Source organism: Muscardinus avellanarius (genome assembly GCF_963383645.1).
Source record: "Muscardinus avellanarius genome assembly, chromosome: 4".
Classification (NCBI taxonomy): Eukaryota; Metazoa; Chordata; class Mammalia; order Rodentia; family Gliridae; genus Muscardinus; species Muscardinus avellanarius.
In genome coordinates, this window is record NC_137789.1 from 66,134,613 (window position 1) to 66,156,363 (window position 21,751).

General features: G+C 42.1%; 1 protein-coding gene across 8 annotated transcripts in view; it reads left to right on the top strand.

Moving 5' to 3' along the window:
• The window catches only part of EYA1 (EYA transcriptional coactivator and phosphatase 1), a gene marked incomplete at both ends in the record, with an annotated part of 350,889 nt that overhangs the window by 312,798 nt on the left and 16,340 nt on the right, over nucleotides 1–21,751 (top strand). For all 8 annotated transcript variants that reach the window (XM_080694448.1, XM_080694452.1, XM_080694453.1 and 5 more), the window contains 2 exons: nucleotides 21,302–21,360; nucleotides 21,479–21,639. In XM_080694448.1, coding sequence (XP_080550574.1) covers nucleotides 21,302–21,360; nucleotides 21,479–21,639 — 220 coding nt within the window. The remainder of the gene's footprint in view (nucleotides 1–21,301; nucleotides 21,361–21,478; nucleotides 21,640–21,751) is intronic.

Genomic DNA, 21,751 nt, shown 5'->3' on the forward strand with positions numbered 1-21,751 from the left:
ACAATATTTAGTTAAAAGAATATTATTTCCACCACCAAATCTTCGTGGAAACCTTATCAAAAATAACTTGACAATATAGGGAAGAATTTAGCTCTAGGCTTGTATTTAACTCCAATGGTTTATATATCTGCCTTTAGAACAGTACTACACTGTTTAATTATTGTAGCTTTATATGGTTTGAAATCAGAAAATATATATCTGCTAGCTTTGTTCTTCTTCAAGATCGTTTTGGGTATCTAGAATTCATATTCCATATTAGGATAGATTTTTTTCTGAAAAATAAATATATAAATATATGATAGTTTCACCAAAAAAACAGAAAAAAATATGCTCTGGTAAGAAAGAAAGCAAAAAGAAACATTGAAATGTTATCTTTAAATCATCAAAAGCTTGGCATCAGACAAATGAAACTGTTATGTGAGATTATCATTTTTAATTTTGGATATTGCTATAATACTAGATGTCAACCACTAAGCCAAGCATGGGAGGGAGGGATGGGGAGAGAATGGGGTGGGGATCGGGTGGGGACTGACTGGGCAATGTGTGCATGTATGTCTACAAAAGTTTGTATCCCACTATGATGTATGAATACAGTGCACCAATAAAATAAAATTAAAAAAAAAACAACAACATGAATATTCCCTGCTTTCCAAGACCTTCTATCTGTATACTCCCCTCGCAGGTCTGATATTTAAGTCTCTGTATTCATAGCACCTTGAGTTGTTAACACTCTCCATTAGGAGAAGGGCCTGGGACAGAAGGTTCTGGTCTCACTAGAGTATGGGTTGAGTGAGTCAAAGGCCAAACCCAGGGACCGTAGACATGTTTAGGTAGCAACATCAGTTACAGAGTAAGCTACAGTGACTTTTCTTTTAAAGCAAAAAAAAAACGAGTTTGTGAGTCGATTCAGTAGACGTCTCCAGTGCAGTAAATAGAATACTCTGTGCATTGCTGGTAAGGTAGCAAATTGATAGTGGTTTCATAAAGCACTCTCCTTTTGATGACATGTATTTGGTGCCTTAAAGGGCTGATCCTTTTGCTCAGTAATTCTACTTTTAGAGTCAAAAATGAGGACTGGAAGTATAGTCACTGGTGGAGCTTGCAGTTAGTGTGTTTAAGGCCCTGGCTGCCAACCCCAGCACCCCAATGCACAGTAGATAGAGACAGATGGAGGTGCAGACAGATAATGGAGAGAAGAGTAACAACTATTCTTTGGGCATCTATCCTAAGTGTTTCTCATATATTATTCCATTACATTTATCCTGATGGTAGTAACACTCTTATTAGCTGTTTTATAGAAGAGCCAAGTGAAGCTTGGGATGGTTAAAATAAAAATTGTGTTAGACCACGCATCTACTGAGCAGTGGGCTCTAACTCTGGCCTGACACCTCTCAGAAGTCAACTCAACCCTACCCTCTATCCCCATATGGTGTTTTATACCTCTAAGTTATAGTGATATAGTAGTAATTAAATAAATTATGGTACTCCCTCATTGAAAATTTGGTTTTATACTTTTTATTATTATATATAGGGAAAATACTCATGATCCGAGTTTTAAAAGTTGGCTATAAAATATAGGACAGCCTTAATGTTAAAGTTAATGGCATATTAAAAGCAGAGAAATATATATATATATATATATATATATATATATATATTTTTTTTTTTTTTTTTTTTGGTGGTACTGGGGTTCCTGGAAGCCCTTCTACCTCCGGGCTACACTCCCAGACCTATTTTTGCATTTTTATTTGGAAACAGGGTCTCCTAAGCCAGCGCGCGGGGCTAGCTTCCAACCTGCGTGATCCTCCTGTCTCTGCCTCCCAAGCGCGGGGATTACAAGCGTGCGCCACCATGCCCGGCGTGAGAAATATATTTTTAAAGGCTACCACAATATGATTGTAATAACCAGTCTATACAGTAAATTATAGTATCTGATCTTGATTTCAGTGTCTATGCTATATTGAAGGTATTATAGTATCTGATCTTGATTTCAGTGTCTATGCTATATTGAAGGTAAATATATTTAAAAAGTTGCCAAAGGTTTTTTCTGAATGATATGGTTGTTAATGTCATTCCTCTGTGATGGCTCAAGGTGGTCACAGCATCTTGTAGTCTCTTTCTACTTTGTCATTCCTTTTCTTCTCTCAGTAATCAATACCTGCTTACTGGGTGACTATTAAGCACCTACACATGGTTCTAGGTGCCGGGGACACAGTGACCAGTGAGTCACGGACACTCTAGTTAGTGCTATGAAAGGAAGAAGGAAATAAGTACCATGTAAACTGAATGCTTTCAAGCAGAAATGAATGCAAGGAAGAAAAGAAGTCTTGAATAAGTGGCCAATTAGAGTGAGGCATGTTTAGCTGCATTTGGTCAGGAAGAAATGTTCCTAAAGAGGTAACATCTGTGAAGAAACCAGGAAGTGTAAGGGGGCAGCACAACAAAATGGTAACAGAGCACCTGGGAAGGCACAGCAAGTGCAAAGGCCCTGAGGTGGGGGTGAGTTTTGCTCTTTCAAGAAAGAATTGAGCCGGACATAGTGGCGCACGCTTGTAATCCCTGCACTTGGGAGGCTGAGACAGGAGGATCGCACACGTTCAAAGCCAGCCTCAGCTACTTAGTGAGGCTCTCAGCAATTTATTGAGGCCCTGTTTCCAAATAAAATATAAAATAGGACTGGGAGTATAGCTCAGAGGAAGAAAGCCTCTGGGTTTCAACCCCAGTACCACTGAGAAAAGAAAGAGAAAGAAAGGAAGAAAGGAAGAAAGGAAGAAAGGAAGAAAGAAAGAAAGAAAGAAAGAAAGAAAGAAAGAAAGAATTGAGACATTGAGACAGCCACTGTGGCTGAAACATGGTGGGTGGGGGAAGACCAGCATGAAGGGCCCTGTAGACCATGGTGAAGAGTTTTGGGTTTTTGTTTTGTTTTGTTCTTAATTTTAATGGGAAGCTGCTGGAGAATTTAAGCATGGCCATGATATAACAGTATTTATATTTTATAAAATATCAGCCTGTTTGAAATGAGAAATGGAGGCAAGAGTGGAGCCCATGCATCCAGCTCAAAATTATTGCAGGCAGCCAACGTGAACAGTATGTTGTGGCTGAGGCTGTAGACTTGTGCATACAGTAAGAAACAGCGGAACTTACAGTAGAGTATATCTTGGTAGAAACCTGGCAAGGTTTGCTAGTAGATCAAATGGAGGCGGGGAGAGAAGCAGAATCAAAATCTTGGTATTGGGAGGCTGAGATAGGAGTATTATGAGTTCGAGGACATCCTCATCAACTTAGCAAGACCTGTTTCAAAATAAAAAAAATATGGGGGGTGTTATAGCTCAGAGGTAAAATGTCCTTGGGTTCAATCTCCAGTACAAAACAAAGAAAAAGAATGAGGAGGAGAAGGAAGAAGAACCTGAGTAACTGGAAAGGTGGTTACATTTCTAAGATGAGAAGTGGGTTTGTTAGGTCACAGAAGTAGCCCCGCCACCCAGGAAGCACCAAGGCAGTCCAAGCTGCTGTGGTTGCTGATGGAGTTTTCTCTGCACAGAGAGCACTGGGCTGAGCACTGTACTGCTGAGCAGGGAGGAACGGAAGAGACGTAAGGAGGGCTGGGCTAAGGGGCATGAAACCATAAGTGGCTTGGTGCCAAAATTCTTACATACAATCCCAACAGAAATCATACTAGAAAACACCAACAGATTTGCCAGTGGTTAGTTTGCAAATGGCACAGGCTCCAGCAAAAACTTTTGTTTGCTTGTTTGTTTGTTTGTAGATGTGTGGGACTGAGGATTGAACCCAGGGTCATTCTACCTCCAAGCTACACCCCAGCCCTATTTATTTATTTATTTATTTTACTTTGAAATAGGGTCGTGCTACACCGCCTAGGTTGGCCTCAAACCTGTGACCCTTCTGTTTCAGCCTCCCAAGGGCTGGGATCACAGGTGTTGGCCATCATTGTGCTTTATCTATACGCACATCCCCCCCCCTCACCTGGCCAGATGAGGGAGGTGTGCTGTGGCACCTGTGAGCAGCTCAGTAGCTGCTGCGCCTTAGTTGCACCGTACCATCTTTCAGGGTCCCTCTCAGATGATAATAAGGGTGCTGGCTTCCTGGCACAAGACCCGCCTTTCTTTGGCCTGAGCTGATAGGTTTTCCTTAACTTGTCTTCCAATCACCTGTCACGAAGCGTGGCTGGTGGAACTTGGCTGTGCTGTTATGGAGCAGAACCCTGTGACTATAGTCACTCAGCCACACAGAGCGTCCCCTCCCACTACAGATGTCATCCCAAGGCGGCAGGCCCCAGAGGCAGGCTGGCTCAGGCTGCTGGCCAGAGCCCTGGCAAAGCGGGCAGGAGGGTGGTGGACCTCAGGGACACTCCTCTCATGTCAGTGAAGTAACCATGACTTTGATTTTCCATCAGCTCTGTAAACACACTCAGAATCTCTAGTTTGCAAGTGTGGAAAAGCCAAGCAGAGGGTTTTTCCCAAAGCCGCTTGGTTAGGTAGTGGTAGGGCTGAGATTGAAACCCAGGCTTCTTTTTGCAAATATCTTTGCACCAAATGTTTCTAGGTGTGTCCAAGGACCTGGCTGTTCCTGTTGAGCCGTAGACAAGGCAGGAACAGACCTCGGTGCTCTCACAAGGCATGCAGCAGCACAGAGCCCTGCAACTGACCCACCTCTTCCAGGGTGTCTTCCAGAGCTTTTATGTCTTGCTAGGTCTTACAAACTAAATACCATGAATGTTCAAGCAACCCCAAATCAGCTTGGGATTTGTTGGGAGATAGGTCAGCAGACAGACGGATTCCTGTTCTCCAACAGGCAGAAATACTATTTTAGCAGCCTTCTGTGTGACAGATAAATACAACTACTTGCTAGAAATTGTCCTGGGTTTGCTCCATTTTGCATTCTAGTGAGGCATGGAAGACAAGATAATGAAATATGCTCTCCACCCTTAAGGAGCCAGGATGCTAGGCGCAGACAGGAGAGCGCAAGGATGGCCATGTGCAAGTGTGACGCCCACCAGGGACGAGGCAGAGGAGCTTAGCAGAATGCCAAGGCAGATTGGCTGCCCAAACGGGGGCAGAGGCAGCAAGGCCAAGCAGGTTTGAGAAATGACCCCAGGAAGGGCCGATTAGCATGAGAGAGCCTGCTTTCGGGTTTAGAGTGAGCAATACAGTGCCCAGGGCACCTGGGACCTGGGCATGAGGGAGGGGCGTCAGGCACCCCATCCTGAAAGGCTTGAGCACTTCGCTAAGGAGTTGGGTTTTTGAACATTGCTACAGAGATAAAATGTATGGTGAAGTGAGAGGTGTCAACAATCCACGTGGGAAATCTCCAGGATTCCCAGGGGAACAGAGAATGGGGCAGCTGGCAAGAAGGAAGGCTGGGTAGGGGCTGAAGGTTTATTCAGTGTAGGCGGTGGGTTACAAGAATCTTGGTTCCTGGCTCGATCAATTAGGTAGAGATAGAAAACGTGGCAGAATGAGCTGGCCTTGGAAGGAAGATTCTGCCTCTGGGTTTGAGGTATTGAATCTGTGGCGCATGTTGGACATATAAGTGGGGTTCAGCAAGCTGCCGACTACACAGGTCTGCAGCTTGGGAGAGAGATTTGAGCAAGGAGCCATTGCCCAGGAATTCCATAAAGATTTCCCAGGAAGAGTGTGCTAAGTGGAAAAGAAAAGTGAACTCAGGGCTGAGGTCCCATTCTGAAATTTCAATTTGAAAACACATAATCTAAATGTGTATAGAAAATGCCAGATTCAGAAAATCCAATGGCTTATTAAGTAAGCCAGGAGTGGTGAGTCTCTGTAGTAATTACTCCATGAGACTGTTAACCTGCCCATGAAGCTTCTTCCCTAGCTCTGCCCGAGACTCTCTATTGTGTTAGAGGAGGCAATTGGGAGCCGTGCGGTCTGAGGAAAAGAAGTGACTTCAGAGAGGCGCAGACCTGGACTCAATCCTTGCTTCTCACCAACGTGTGACCTTTGCAGTGTTAATCCTGAGGAGCTCCTGAGAGGGCTCGCCTGCAAAGACAGAACTAGGAACCCTACTTAGTACCTGCCACCCAGCAGTGTCACAGGAAAAGGAGTGCCTTTCATCCTAATAAATAGAAATGGCACTGTTTCAGCCTTGGACAGCATGGCTGTCTGTTTATTTAAAAATCCTACGAAACTGACCCACCAGCATCACCTCTGACAGGCGTTTCATTTAGATCTTTGATTTTGACAGGTGTGTGCTAATTGTCGATTGGGAGGAAAGAGTCACTACTTTGTACAGCCAGTCTACCCCAGCGCCTTCATAGGAAGTTTGCTTAGTAGGAAAAGGAATTCAAGGCACCCCCCTCCTTTTTTTTTTTAAGCCTGAATAGAGCAAAAGAAGGCCTGTAACTTCAACTTCCCCAAAATGTGTTTAAGTTGCGGTCCCAGTGGGCTGCTCCTGTTTCAGCCCAGGTACAATGGAGCCTCTATCTGGGCTCAGCTCAGTATTCTCTCAGTGTTTCCAAGGTCAGCTTTCCTCAGTCCTGCTACTAGTGCCTGGGCCCCGTGTGCTGTGCCTTCATAAGGCAGGTGGAAGGCAGGACACGGGGGAGGATGGTGCTTTTGAGTGACATTATTTTGCGAACTCTTTTGCCTCTTTGCACATAATTGACAAAGAATGATGTCCCAGTGTCTCACTGTGTCAGAGAGTTAAAGGGAACTCCTTTGCAGATGGTGAGAACTATTTGTTTTTCAGCACTTATGTTATCTAACTGGACTTGGAATTAAGGTGTTTCAGTCACACAAAAATCATAAGTAGCTTGGAAAGTAGAAAAGTATTTAGCACTTATTCAATAACATGTAGAGATTTGTTGAAATAAGACTATTTTCCTTTCTTAATGTAGTAACTAAAACACTTACTTTAAAACATAAGAAAAATGGTTTTAATTTTAAGTCACCAAAGTAAACAACTTTTGCGATCACATAGCTATCCCAGTGAACGTAAGCAGAAGCCGTCCTTGTGGCTGGCCCAGACCTTAGGAAGGCAATAAGACAAGCTATTCCAATGCCAAGGGGGAAATTTAAGACTTTAACTTGAAGTAAGAAACAAATGATGTCTGTAAAACTATCTTTGGAGATAACAGTAAACAAGATGAAGATATTCTGTCCTCAAGGAGCTAACAGTTTGATCAGGCTGGGGATGGGGGTGCAAAAAAGTAAAGCAGCAGGGTCAGCTCAGAGGCCTACAGGCACACTCCAAAAGATGTGACAGAGAGCGTGCCATTCAAGGACTGACTTAGGGAACCAACACAGTGGGCTTGGCTTCAGGGAAGAACGTTCTAAGCAAAAGGTGTATAATGAACAAGGCTAAGAGATCTGAGTGATTAAAACTCTCAGCTAAGGAAAATACATGAAAAATAGCATAAGGGAAAAAATGGGTCATAAATCTGTCCAAGTGTGTCCATTAAGATAGTCATTCACTGACTCATTCATAGAGCAACAATCATGCACCAAGTATTTTTTAATATTTATAACAGAATTATTAGAAAAACTGACCTAATTTCTGCCCTGCTACTATTAATGGTCTAAGAAAATATTGGAAACTATCCATTGCTTGGTAAAAGAAATATGAACATGCACAAAATAAAATAGTATACAGCAATTTAAAGTAAGAGTGATTTATTGATATAAAAGAACTTTAGGCCGGGCGTGGTGGCGCACGCGTGTAATCCCCACACTTGGGAGGCGGAGACAGGAGGATCGTGCAGGTTCGAAGCCAGCCGTGCTGGCTTAAGAGACCCTGTTTAAAAAAAAAAAATTGGTCTGGGAGTGTACCCTGGAGGTAGAAGGGTTTCCAGGAACCCCAGTACCACCAAAATAATAAATAAATAAATAAATAGCAAAGAACTTTAGTACAAATTGTTGTGTGGAGGGATAAAGTAGCCAAACGCATATACTTGATTTTAGTTGGTTGTTGTTTGGGGTTTTTTTTGCCTATATTCCATATAAAAATATAAACTCTATAATAAACTTTAGGAATTTGAATAAATGAGTGGGTGAACAGGAGGGCAGGAGAGACAAGAAAGATTTTACCATTGGGTACTTGAAGGGACGGAATTGGAGTTAATTTCTTTTGTATATTTTTCAGTATTGCAGGAGTTTTCTACACCTGTGTGTATCCTTTTATAATCTAGTAAAATTATACATTTGTTTTTATACAACTACCAATTTTTAACACTTCAGAGACAAAATGCAGTAAGATTATCAATTAACTTGTAATTGGGCCGCCTGATCTTTCATAACTCAATTCTACCAATCAGATAATCTGGAAGGCTTCTTCAGTGACATCTATGTGCGCAGCCCAGTCTTAGGAAATAAGTAGAGAGATATATAAAAGATGGCCTCACCAGTCACAGTGGGGCATGTCTGTACTTCCAGTACTTAGGAGGCTGAGACCAGGAGGATTATAGGTTTGAGGTCAGCCTTAACAATTTAGTGAGATTCTCAGCAACTTAGCAAGACCCTATCTTAAAATAAAAAGGATAGAAAATAGGGCTGGGGTGTAGCTAAGAGATAGAATATCTCTGGGTTCAGTCCCCAGTATGAAAAAATAAAAGGAGAAAAGATGGCCTCTTCCTTCAAAGCGTTGATTATCTAGTAGTACACTTAGGAATGGTGTGCATAAATCTTCACATGTTTATCCATCAAATACAGACTTTGGGGGAGGATTGAAAAGAACACGTCGCATGTGACCCAGCTGCCTGACCTCAGTGGCAGCTACTAGCTGGGTGTGGTGGTATGTGCTTATAATCCCAGTACTTAGGAGGCTGAGACAGGAGGATTGAAGCCAACCTCCATAACATAGTGAGACCCTGTTTCCAAATAAAAAACGAAATACGGCTGGGGGTGTAGCCTGGAGATAGAATGTTGCTGGGTTCAATTTCCAGTACCACACACACACTAAAATGGTAGCTATTATGACTCTAACAGGGGTGTTGAGGAGATGTCAGGGACAGAGAACAGAATGAAACTAATTGAAAGCTTCCCCCAGGGAGCATCCCCTGGAAAAGAGGCCAAAGACAAAAAGCATCCAGTAGGCAGCAGATATGCACTTGTCTGGGCAAGGGAGGGGCTGGAGGCCAGGCATGGTGTGGCAGGAGCTGAAGCTTTTGACAGGATGTACTGGCTACAGCAGCATAAGCAAGATCAAGTTCATCATAGAGGCCCTCAAATATTCTGTTGCATTGGGATATACTGAATGTGTGTACTGTAATTTTAATATATTTATTGAGAGAGAGAGGAACAGAAGGGAAATGCATTACCTGCCCCAACTCCAAGATTAGATCCCACATGGGAGACTGTGCTCCCTGGTGGAGCAGAAGGCTCTGAAGATGTTGGTTAGGATGGGTGGAGGGGAAGGGCTTGGTCAGCATCCTAGCACCTTCCCTGAGAGGAAGTCAGAGTGAACGTCAGCTGCACCTGTTCTCGCAGTCCTTCCTGTGTGTATAAAGCCGTAGGGGCAAGTTCTGCATCTCATTATTTTTGGTGTGATTAGTGCCTAGGCTTTAAATAGGTATTCAGTCATTATTAGTTGAATGCATGACAAAATGAATTTTAAAAACACAGGACATATGTCCTATATGTTTTCTAGCAATAATGCCACAGTTAATATATAATACATATAATATTTATACAATATTAATGATACATAAAATGTAGTATATTCCTGAAACATACATAAACAACCAAAACATGGCTATGGGCAGCTCTAAGTGTTAGATTCTTGAGAAGAGGGCGTGGTTTTATAGAGTGGGAACAGGAACATGAACAAGAATTTCCCTTAGCTTTCCTTTCAGGCAGCCAATTCCAGCTCCTGTGTAGAGCCACTGATCTGGGGCACAGCAGGGCTCCTCAGTCAGAGGAGCTTTATCTGGTAGGAGTATTTCCACCAAGGCAATGGAGCTTAAATAATTTCCCCTTACCTGAAGTCTGCATGTCATAAAGGAAGGTGTGCAGAAGGGACTGTTTGGGCAGTAGCTTTTCAAGCGGACTGATACTGGAATAGAGAGCTGTGAGTCAACAAGTGGCCCTCAGAGGTCCTGCCTCCCAGGAGGGGCTGCCGGTGAGCAGGGGTGATGATGGGCCCCTTCCTGCAGCAGCGGGATTGGGGAGCTTTTTTCTTTTTTTCTTCAAGTGCCTATGTCCGGTTCCACATATTTTTCTTCCTGGAGTCTATCATAATTGCATGGCAGAGATTAAACTCTTTACTGAATGTGAAAAAAGTTTTTATGAACTTATCAACTAAGGATATTATAGAGTCTGGTTTATTCTGAGCCACACATTCTTTTCTATGCTGAGTATTTCTTACTATTAAAAACTATCTGGCTGTGTTCATTATAAAATGTGATATATGTAAGCTCTGTTAATTATAAAATTAACAAAGCTGATAAACTGCCATCTTTTAAACTTGCAAACCTCAGGTCCCCCTCGCAATCCTTGTGTAAAAAGAAAGACAAAAATTTTAACACCCAGGCACTTAAAAAAGTCGATTACATGATACTGCCTATTATTTGCTGTTAAATAAAGATAGATGTGGAACTTTGATAAACTGGAACTTATACTTGGTACAAATAAATAGACTGAAAATTGCGCCAGGGGAAAAACACTTTCTTAAAATAAGACCTGTTTTATATTACAGCTTAAATATTTCTCTATAAATTAAAACCTCTAGTTAAATACTTTGTAAATAAATTGGTATGTGATTCATTTTCCTCAAATGGCAGTGAGGGTTTAAAAAAAAAAGCAATTGCAGAGAAGGATAAAAGGCCTCCTGGCTTGGATATTTTTCCATGTTCTGGCAGCAAGTTTGCAATAAAAAGAATGATTTTTATGAGACTGTGATTATTCACAGCAAGTCTAGAGGTGGTGTCACGATGAAAAATTCTTTAGAAGATACTCTCAGCAGGAATAATAGATCTAAAAGAAAGGAAAGGGGTTACAAAGAACACCGACTGTTGCCAGAGACAAATCATGTTTGCAAAAGTGATGAGCAAGCCCACTGAACACTGGGAAATCAGTTCAGCAGCAAATCAAAGGCTCCTTCTTAAAGGTACTTCTCATCAACATTCAAAAGATGATATTTATGTTAGCTGCGTGCCAAGATTTTTTAATGTTCAGAATAATAATTATGTTGTACATTTGTTTTGGTCTTTTATGGTCATACTTCATTACAGGATACAATTTAAAATCTATATGCTATGTTGTGATAAAATTGTATCATCTAAGATTAGCCATATATTAAACATTAATGCCTTCCCCTACCTGGTATCAGAAGGTTTGCAAAATTTTCCTATTTCCTAAATAAGTTTATGAAATACTATATCCTCTTATGTTAACTGAACCAAAAATGAAGCTCTGTACTCGACATAAACTTTTATATACATTATCAGTGGTAGGAGCATAGAATTCACTGAAATAGTCAGGCGTGGTGGCGCACGCTTATAATCCCCGCGCTTGGGAGGCGGAGACAGGAGGATCGCGCAGGTTCGAAGCCAGCCGTGCTGGCTTTAGGAGACCCTGTTTCCAAAAATAAAAGAAAAAATTGGTCTGGGAGTGTAGCCCGGAGGTAGAAGGGCTTCCAGGAACCCCAGTACCACAAAAAAAAAAAAAAAAAAAAAAAGAATTCACTGAAATACCTAGTGCTGTTGTACAGAGCATGGCTTAAACAATAAAAAAACAAGGGCTAGGTGTTTAGCTCAGAGGTAGGATGTACACTTAGCGTCCACAGGGCACTGGGTTCAATCCCTAGCACCTTCCCACCCACCAAAAAAGAGTTAACCAATGAAACATGCATCTTTTAGTACTAGCTATTAAATATTCATTGTATGGATTTAAAAAGTAAAGCAAATGCTAAGTATTAGTATAATTTAAGCAAATGATGTACCATAATTATCAATTAATCAATTACTGTTAGAAACACAGTGTTGAGCTGGGCGTGGTGGCGCACCCTTGTAATCCCTGCGTTTGGGAGGCAGAGACAGGAGGATCGCGCAGGTTAGAAGCCAGCTGCACTGGCTTAAGAGACCATTTCCAAATAAAAAAGTATAAAATAGGTCTGGAAGTGTAGCCCATAGGTAGAAGGGTTTCCAGGAACCTCAGTACATATATATATATATATATATATATAGTCTGCAGACACATTCAATAAATAGTTTAATCTTTAAATATTTTGTAAATATTAGTATAAGCAGAATCAAATCAAAACAGCCAATACCTTATCTTTGCTAAAACTTCTATCATTCAAATCTTGGGCTTCTGTTATATCCACCTAGGTCTCCTAACTATGTAAACATAATTCAAACAAACTCTCCCTCTCACTTAGATAATCCCTAAAGGATATTGTAACAATAAATATATTAAAACACTGTTTTCATAAGTAAGAAACAATAAAAGATGCAACTTGTGTGTCTCCACAAGTTGCATCTTATTCCCAGCTCTCAAAAAAAAAAAAAAAGTTGAAATTCCTCTCTTCAGTTTCTGAGATTCACAGTTGTTTTCTTTCCCATTGTCTTGTCTTGTGTGTCATCTTATTCCTATCAAAACAGATACAGATACTTAAATATTGATTTTTAAGTGTGTGCTGATGCCAGTGGTGTGCTGAGCAGATAGAGTGGGGAATTAGAAATACATTTGCCTGGGTCTCTTAATTCTTTAGCTTGCATTGCCCCAAATCGCCAAGCAGAGGAAGCGACTTTCAAAACCCCCTTCGTCTTCCTCACCTGTGTCTTAGCCACAGGTGACACACACCCTCTTCTTCTCCAAAGACGAAGTGTGATAGTAAAGCAGGGAGGGTCACCAAGTGCACCCAGACAGATGACAGGTCCTGCACCGTGGAGAGGCTGTGAACGCGCCCCCCTCCGCCCCCGCCGGTGGCGCTGTGGGCTGCAGGGAGTCCACGGAGCTGGGCAGAGGGCACCCGGCAGCCCTTTAAGCTTCATCACGTCTACTTGCTTGCATGGATATGGTATGGCTCCATCTTGAGAAAGTGTGTTGCAGTCATGTCATTCCAAAACAGTAAGTATAAGTGAGGAATGTGTTTTGCAGAAAGAAATATGCAAGTAAAAACCTAATTTCTGCAAACTGACTAACTCACAGAATTCCTTAACCAAGAGGATGGATCGGTTCCTTAGCCACCCCTTCCTCTACCCAGAACTTCTGAATCATAGGTGCTTTCCAGAAAGCAGGCTCTCAGGATATCTATTTTACTCAATGATGATATCAAAATATCTAGGAAGTCTGGAGATAATTCCAAAACCCAGTATGAAAAGCAGCTCCCTTAAAGCCTCTGTCTCTCCAACACTGGTCACCTTGTAAGGCCATCTGTATCATTTAGACCTTTTTCAAGAACAGGGATAGGGTCGTTAGATCCACAGGGGGACTTTTCTTTATTTAATTTAAAGTACTTCTTAGCTGGGAGTGTTCATAATCCCAGTACTTGGAAGGCTGAGACCGGAGGATGGAGTGTTTCAAGGCCACCTCAGCATCGTAGCAATACAATGTTTTCAAATAAAAATCTAAATAGGAGATGTAGCTTAGAAGTAGAATGCCCCCTGGATTCGGTCCCCAACAGCGTGTGTGTGTGTGTGTGTGTGTGTGTGTGTGTGTGTGTGTGTGTGTGTACTGCTGTTCACTTATCAGTGTAAAGCTTTCAACTGGCTGCTATGGTTGTCTCTGTAGTTAAACTACTACTGCCTCAGTATAGATTTTCAGGCTTAAAAATAAGAGGAATATTTTTTAGTAACTTGTAGATGTCAGAGGTCTCAATCAGGTATCTGTACTGTTCCATGATCAGTAGTTCAAAGCTACGGGTGTAATGGCCTAATGATGGATGGCAGAGGACAAGGAGACCAGTGGTCCTTTCCCCTAGTGTGGCCAACTCCAGCTGCTCTCAATAGCTCCACTCATGTCAAGACATGATGAAAATAGCTCTCTAGTGGCTCTTTTTCTCTGCTTTGTAAAGGAAGGTATTGAAACAATTAGTTGGCAGGATGGTGTTAGTTTTCTCATGGTAAATTTGGAACACGGAGCAAATACAGCCTCAGTCAGCAGAATCCAAGCTTAGTAACTCCACTTCTCTCAAAACACATTTGTAGAACCCGTTTTTCAATATTGTTCCTTTTCACAACGTGCGACCAGCCCGAGTCTTCTCAGAGTCTGTGTTTACTCAAAGGCTTCAGGTTTGTTCCGAGTTTGTGTTTCTGGTTTCCCGTTCAAAGGCACAGAGCATCCATGTGCTGGTCATTACGTCACTCTGCCTGGCACAGATAACAAGACCCATGGTAACTGTCTTAATTCCTTTTATTAATTTTCCTAAACTAGTATGAATTGTATGGTGTATTTTTACATAATTATGGTACAAGTGAAAGGCTTGGGGGCAAAGTACAGCCACTGCAGTATCAAAGCAGAATAAATATTTGCAGAAAAATTCTGCCATAACTTAATATTTTGCATATGAGCCCCTGTACAAAATCGGAGTTATTCCCAGGGCTCGATCCAAAAGAACAAGTCTGTGGTCCACCCCTAGAAGGCCAGAGATGATGATGGATCAGAAAAAGGTCAGCTCAAGTTGTGATGCCAAGAATAATGACAGAAGAAATAAAAAAGGCAGACTAACAGCGCAACCAGAGCGCTGCGGCGACTGCGCCAAGATGGAACCTGGGTGGCTCCCTGCCCGCTCCCCCTGCCAGAGCTGGAGCTCCGCGGCCTTGCACATTGGCAGTTTTCCCCAGCCATCCAGTGATCATTTTATAATCGAGCCATGTGAGTGCTTGGATGGCTGAGCGCTGAGGGCCTGTAGTGACTGAAGCTTGCTAATTTTATTTATTTTACTGCTCTGTGAAGCACAAGCCGTGTCACATAAAAGGAAGCCAGGCTCGGGTACGCTTTGATTGTTTGGTTTGTGGTATTTATCTGAAAGGTGATTGCAGGAGCCTGTCATGTTAGAACACAGGTTTGCAGGCGAGGACCTGGGGGCCCAATGCCACACCTCAGATCACTGGCATCTATCCCCCCTGCTGTCACTGTGGCCCGATCCCTGAGGCTCCATCTCAAACCTCCCACTTAAGATGCATTGTGTCAGTGTGACTTGCTAAAACCCCACCTCTAGTCACACTATATGGACTCGACCACCCTGGCAAAGACCCAGTAACCACAGTGGCTCTCCAAGATGACATCCCTACCAAGTGCCAATCATTTAAGAGTCTGGTGATGACAGGCAGGGTCAGGGCTTATACTGGAGGACCCGAACTCCAGGCTGGAGAGGGGGATGCGTCACACACCCTGAACAGCAGGAACGAGGCAAAGGGGGGTACATTTTGGAGCCAGAGTTCCCTAAGGGCCATACAACTGATGAGCCTCAGTGATGACCAACACGTAGAATGGGCAGGTATCTGTGTCACGTGAAATTGGGAAGGTGTGAATTGAAGATGTCAAAGACACGAGGCCTCAGCACTTATCGTACATTATTTAATTTTTCTGAGTTCTCATCTTTCATATCTATAAATTAAATTATAGCATTCAATATATTGTATTTTCACCATAAATTCAACTCAACAAGAAATAAGAGGTCTATGTGATGAGAAAAACCCTGTGCCTGCCTCCGCAAGAACCCCACAGGAAGTGCAGGCCAAATAGCCCTTATCTAAAATCCTTGGGGCCAGATGTGTTTCAGATTTCAGCTTTTCTCAGGCTTGAAATCGTTGCTTATACATAATATTTTAGAGATGGAACCCAAGTCTAAACAAAAAAGTCATTTTCCTTTTGTATAGATCTTATGTACATAGCTTGAAGGTAATTGCATTCAATATTTTTAATACACCTTCATTTTCACTGTCACCTGTCATGGGATATCAGGTGTGGAATCGCCGTCTTGAGACGCCACACCAGTGCTCAGAAAGTTTTAGACTTTGGAGCATGTTGGGCTTTGGGATTAGGGGTGCTCAACCTGCATACGAAATGGCTCTCACTGAAGTAGTCTGCCATTGCTTTGGGGAAAGGCAGAATCGGCAAGGGATACAGTGTCTGTGTGGGAAACGTCAGTAGCCAGACGTTTAGAACTTGCTTTAGAACTTCTGAAAGGGAGGGACTGTGCCCAGGATGGGAGCAGTGAGCCGATGATCAGTGACATCAAGGCTTAGTAATAAACAGCACACTTTGCCACCTTTTCTTAGTAATCCCAACTTTACCCTGCACTGGCCCTATTCTCCCTTAGTTGGTGAAATCAAAATGTTAAATTACATATACCTGTATTACTGACTTGTTGCCGAGCCCTTATGCAAAAATGTTGTTGATTTTAACATCCCTTTGGAAAGCCATTTTCAGAAATAACTCTTTGCCTCATATCAACTCTGGTTGATTTGCAGATAGAAAGAAGATCTTCAGGATTGTTCTCTCTGGCCCTTTTGGGGCCTGTTTTCTGTCTCTGCATGTGGACTGTTTCCTTGAAAGAATGAAGGCTTGCCCAATAAATGCGCCCCCTCCCACCTACCCAGTTGGCCATAGAGGTCTGGCTGGACAGTCAGAGGCTACAACGCTGTTTAGTTCCTGCCACCACAGCTCAGTGGCTGTAACCATTGCTAGCAAGCCGCTGCTCTTCTGTTTATGTGATTGCTTCGGTCACACACTTGACAAGAACAAACAGTGAGCCGTGCCGTCCTCCCTGACTTAGCCAAATGTCAGTCTACTTTTGCAGAACGCCTCAACCCTCAGCAGAAGGATACTTATTCGGATCCCAGAGAGAGTGCGCCATATGTATCATGATTATGATGAACTTATCACTGAGATGTTAATTAATCAATCTATTTCCTGCTAAACTCTAAGGGCCTTGCGGGCAGGGAGTGAGAGCCAGCTCTTAGCTGTGACCTACAAGTTCACTAACTGCTCCTGGCTCTTCCCCGCCTCATAGCTTTTCACCTTGCTCTTTCCTTTGCCTGGAAGTCTCTTTTCCCAGACACTCACAAGCCATTTCATATCCCCCTTGCCTGCTGTGTTTGTTTGTTTGTTTGTTTGTTTGTTTTTATCCTTAGCGTTTGCCAATATCAGACAGTACAGTGTGCATTTAGCGTTTTTTCTGGTTTAAGTGTCTCCCCCACTGGAATGTGAGTTCCAGGGTGATAAAGATTCCTTTCTGTTGCACTAAATGTTTTCTCCTTAGTATATGGCACAGTACCTGGAAGACAGTAGCCTCTGACTCTAGAATGAATAACCATTTTCTAAGCTAAGGCACTTTTATGGGCATGAGTGCAGAATCTGCCAGGAACTCCTGCAGCCACTGCCTCTGCCCCCAGGGAGGTCTCAGGTCCAACACCCTTTGGGCAGCTCCCGCTCACCTCCACTGATGAACACATTGCTGGCCGGGTGGTGGCCTCTAGGAATGTGAATGCTTTCCCAAGACCTGGGTTCAGTAATCATTTCATTTCCTCATAGCCCTATCACCCACTTATTAGAGGTTTGTTTCAGAAGTACATTTTTGGCATGTTCAGTCAGCTTTTGGAAGAACTTGTTTTCTCAGGGAATCCTGTGTGTTCTTCGCTCTGTGTAGTAAGGACCCAATCAGGAGTTCTGTGAATATATTTTGTACCTGGAAACAGACTAAGTATCCAGCTTTGTCTTCTGGGTCTATAGAATCTTGCAGTGGCTTTACACTTTGTGATTGCTGTTCTCGCCATGTGTCCAGGGCCCCTTCTGCTGAATTTGAGGGGCTCTTTGATCAGGCCTTGTTCTCCTTCCTCGGTTGTCTGATTTTCTGGGCTTAAAACAGATTTGGAGAACTGGGCATTTGGGAGGCTGGGATAGGAGTATCGAGGTTGCAGACAGCTACTTAGTGAGGCCCTTTGCAACTCAGTGAGACCCTGTTTCAAAATAAATAATAAAAAATAGAGCTGGGGGTATAGCTTGGAAGTAGAATGCCCCTGGGGTTCCATCGCCAGTACTGGGGAAAAAAAAAAAAAAAAACAGATTTGGAGACTAAGAAACTACCAGGCCAAGAAGGCAAAAGTGGAAAGCTAAAATTAGGCTCTTAAGAGAGTCAAAAAGCTGGATGGCTTCTGAAAAGGAGTAGAAGAAAAGTTCTCCCTGGAGGACACCAATTTTCAGAAAATGTGAACACAAGCCAGGTAGCTTCAAGTTCTAATCCTGCAGATCTGAGATGAGCTATTGTGATATCTTCATATTCTCTGCTCTCTTTAGAATTAAAATTTAATAGGAAATATCAAGAGAGCAATATTATAGTTTCTCATTAAAGTTTCTGAAAAATTTTAAAAACCATTAGCATTTACAGCATTATTTGTAAGCTCATACAAAGACTTGCAGGTAACACATTTGCAGCATGTGTTTTGTACATTCAGAGTTTGTGCAGTTTAGTATTTTTATACTATTTATTAAATAAAATGAACAACAGTGCTATAAACATTTTACATCGGTTTTTTTTATACTTTTATGGGTGCAATGTAGTTATATGTCATGGTGAGATTCAAAGTGATACAAGCATACATGTTCACAGCACTTGGTGTATTTCCCTTTGTTTACCCATGTGCTTCCCTTTCCTCCCTCCTTATGCATGTTAGTGCAATTCCCAGTGAAACTTTGTTTGCATAGACATTTTTTTAATTTTTATTTTTTGGTGGTACTGAGGATTGCACTTGGAGGCATTCTACCTCTGACCTACACCCACCGCCCTGTCTTATCTTTTTATTTTGAAACATGGTCTCACTGAATTGCAGAGGGGCCAACTAAGTTGCTCTGGCCGTGTCTGATACAGAGACATTTTAATGAATTTTCTTTTTCATTCTTGAAGACGCTAAGTAGGCCCTTTCAAAAATGATGTTGATTTTTAAATCAAATCCTTCTACCAAATTCTCCTGATAAAGAGCTAGGATTTCCTTGTGGCCATCACACCAAACTGGCTTTCATTAAGTGGCTGTGGGGTGGCATTTGCTCCCTTCAGGTAAAAGCTTGAAACTGTTGACATTAATTAGAGCTAACCAAGATACTGAACAATTCTTCAGAGGAGAGTCCTGCCTGGGAACAATAAAGGTTTTTTTTGTTTGGGGTACTTTTTTGCTTGTTTATTTTTTGTTTTAAATAAAGCTGGCAGAGAGAAAATAAATACAGGGTAGAGAAGAACAATGGCAACTGTGGAGCCATTAACAGGGCGAGGCAGGAGATAACCGGCTCTGTTAGTGGAAATCTACAGCTTAGCTTAAGAAAAGCATCTAATGCCCTGCTTTTCCAAACAACTCTTCCAAACCAACACTAGCTGGGGAATTATAAGTGTACGTTGATTCCTCGAGTTGGATTCTTTTTAACATATACCTTTTCCTCTTCCAGTTCCTCAGCTTCCTCCTCGGTTCTGTTTATTTTCCCAAGAGAGAAAAAAATTTCTCCTTCATGCCACTGTGACCTTTTTTTCTTGCTTTTTCTCCCCCCACCCCCCTTCTTCTCCTTTTTAATACTAACTACATGCTCTAGACGAATAACTTACCAACATCATGAAAATTCATTTCCAGGCAAAGATCAGAAGTTTTGTCTCCTGACTTAGCAACTCGTTAAGACTAGAGTAAGTTTGCTGTTACAAACACACACAATGATCCAATGATCGCTGCTGTCTCCTAAAATAAGATTAAATTGTTAACTCTGAGAAGTTCCCAACTGTGTTTTCCAAGAATGACCTGTTTTACAAATGTTAAATTCACAGTCAGCATGTGAGGGCGGGTAGGCCCCCTTTTCCTCTTTTCTTATCTGGGCTTATAGACCTCAGGAGAGCAGTGAGGGTTACAAGGTCAAAGTCTTTTCCTCCTTGGAACTCGCTGCTCACTGGGAGAGGGCTGCCTGGAAAATAGATGCTTTGGAGAAGAGGTTGGGGGGTCACAATTTTAATTCTGTTAAGGAACAGCTGGTTTGAGTTTCTCTCCACTTCTATCTCCTGCTCCCTTCCTCAAAAATCCATGGAGAGAGAAGAATTTGTTCAGAAGAAACCGACAACATAAAAATATACCTTTTATTAGTGCAGTGTTCCACACATGTCATGTTTCAGCTTGGATACAAAGACAAACATGAGGACTAAGGAGAGGGGCTAGATTTCTAAAATAAACTACATCTGAAAACAGGACCCGAACCTTCATCAGGAGACCCTTTTCAAATCCAATACGTTTGTCTAGAAATTTATTTAATAATTTTTAGCTAAAACTTTCATGGGAATAAGTACAACAAAACTCCTCTCTAGTATGAAGGAGGAGCATGGCTGAACTATGAAAGCTTATCATGGTTTCTGGACTTCCCTCTCTAAATTCGTATGCCTTTATTTATTCCTCAAATGTTTATTGAGTGTCCACTCTTCCCTCAACCATTGCAGGGGCTAGAGAGTGGGTGGTGGGACCTACAGGCTCCTGCACAAACAGGTGCACAAACATTCCCTTGGACTAGTACAACTTTAGCCTACAGTCACCAGCCACGTTCTAAACAGTTTACATAGTGCTTGGGATTTAAAAAATAAGGTCTGTTCAAAATAACACCTTGCTATAATAAACTCATCAGTTCAATATTTAAAGGAATATGTAATACCAGTAAAACAGTAATAAGTAAAAAAGTTCAAAAGATGTAAAAACAGCATATGGTTTGATTATTTTATTTAGGTTTTGAAGTCTCCTGTGCTTTTAAAAAAATCCTACACACACACACACACACACACACACACACACACACACACACAGAATAAACCTCACATCTCTCAAATAAATGGCAAACCAAACCAATAACAGATTTTTTGTCTGGGCTCCTCAGCGCGCTGGCCTCAGGCTGTGTTGGTGTGTGGCTCAACAGCAATCAGAGGTCATAATTTCATTGGCAGTTAGCATCAGGTTTAATTTTTCTAGCATGTTACATTTACCAAAATGTCTGGTTTCAGTTATGCTTAGACACTGACTGAATCAGCTTTGAGCAGCATGATGTCTTAAGGTACCTGAGGTTTATGGAACACATATGCTAATTGTTTTCAACCACTTTCCTTTCTAAACGCAAGAATGTGTTCTCTGGAGCCGAGTAACAGTAGTCCTTGATGACATTGCTAGTTTCTTAGAGAAGAGGACCCAAGTAAGGTAAAAAAGGCAATTTAACAAGACTGCCACCTGCTGCTTCACATAATAAAAAAAAAAAAACCACACACACACACATACACACAGCTGCAATAAAAGTGTTTTTTAAATAGTGATATGTGGCTTTCAACAAAAAAGATGCTTTAAAAAATATTGAGTCATATTGTGTTGGTTACATTTCAGGAATGTGATCAAGTTCATATAGACGACGTTTCTTCGGATGATAATGGACAAGACCTGAGGTGAGCCCGGGACACGTGGGAGCTCACCCCGATTGCCTCCCTTTTACGATTTAATTGCTTAGCTAGTAATATGAATTTTCTGTTTGTTTAACTCTGAACTTTTCTTGCATCTAAATAGCACGTATAACTTTGGAACAGATGGCTTTCCTGCGGCAGCCACCAGTGCTAACTTATGCCTGGCCACCGGTGTCCGGGGTGGCGTGGACTGGATGAGAAAGCTGGCCTTTCGCTACCGGCGAGTAAAAGAAATCTACAACACCTACAAAAACAACGTGGGAGGCAAGTGACTGCCGCGTGTGCCTTGGTGTAGCTAAATGTACCACTACCTTCTGTGTCTCACTGTTCAGGGTCATTTCATCCAACTGGAAATTACTCTGCTAAGAGTTGGTGA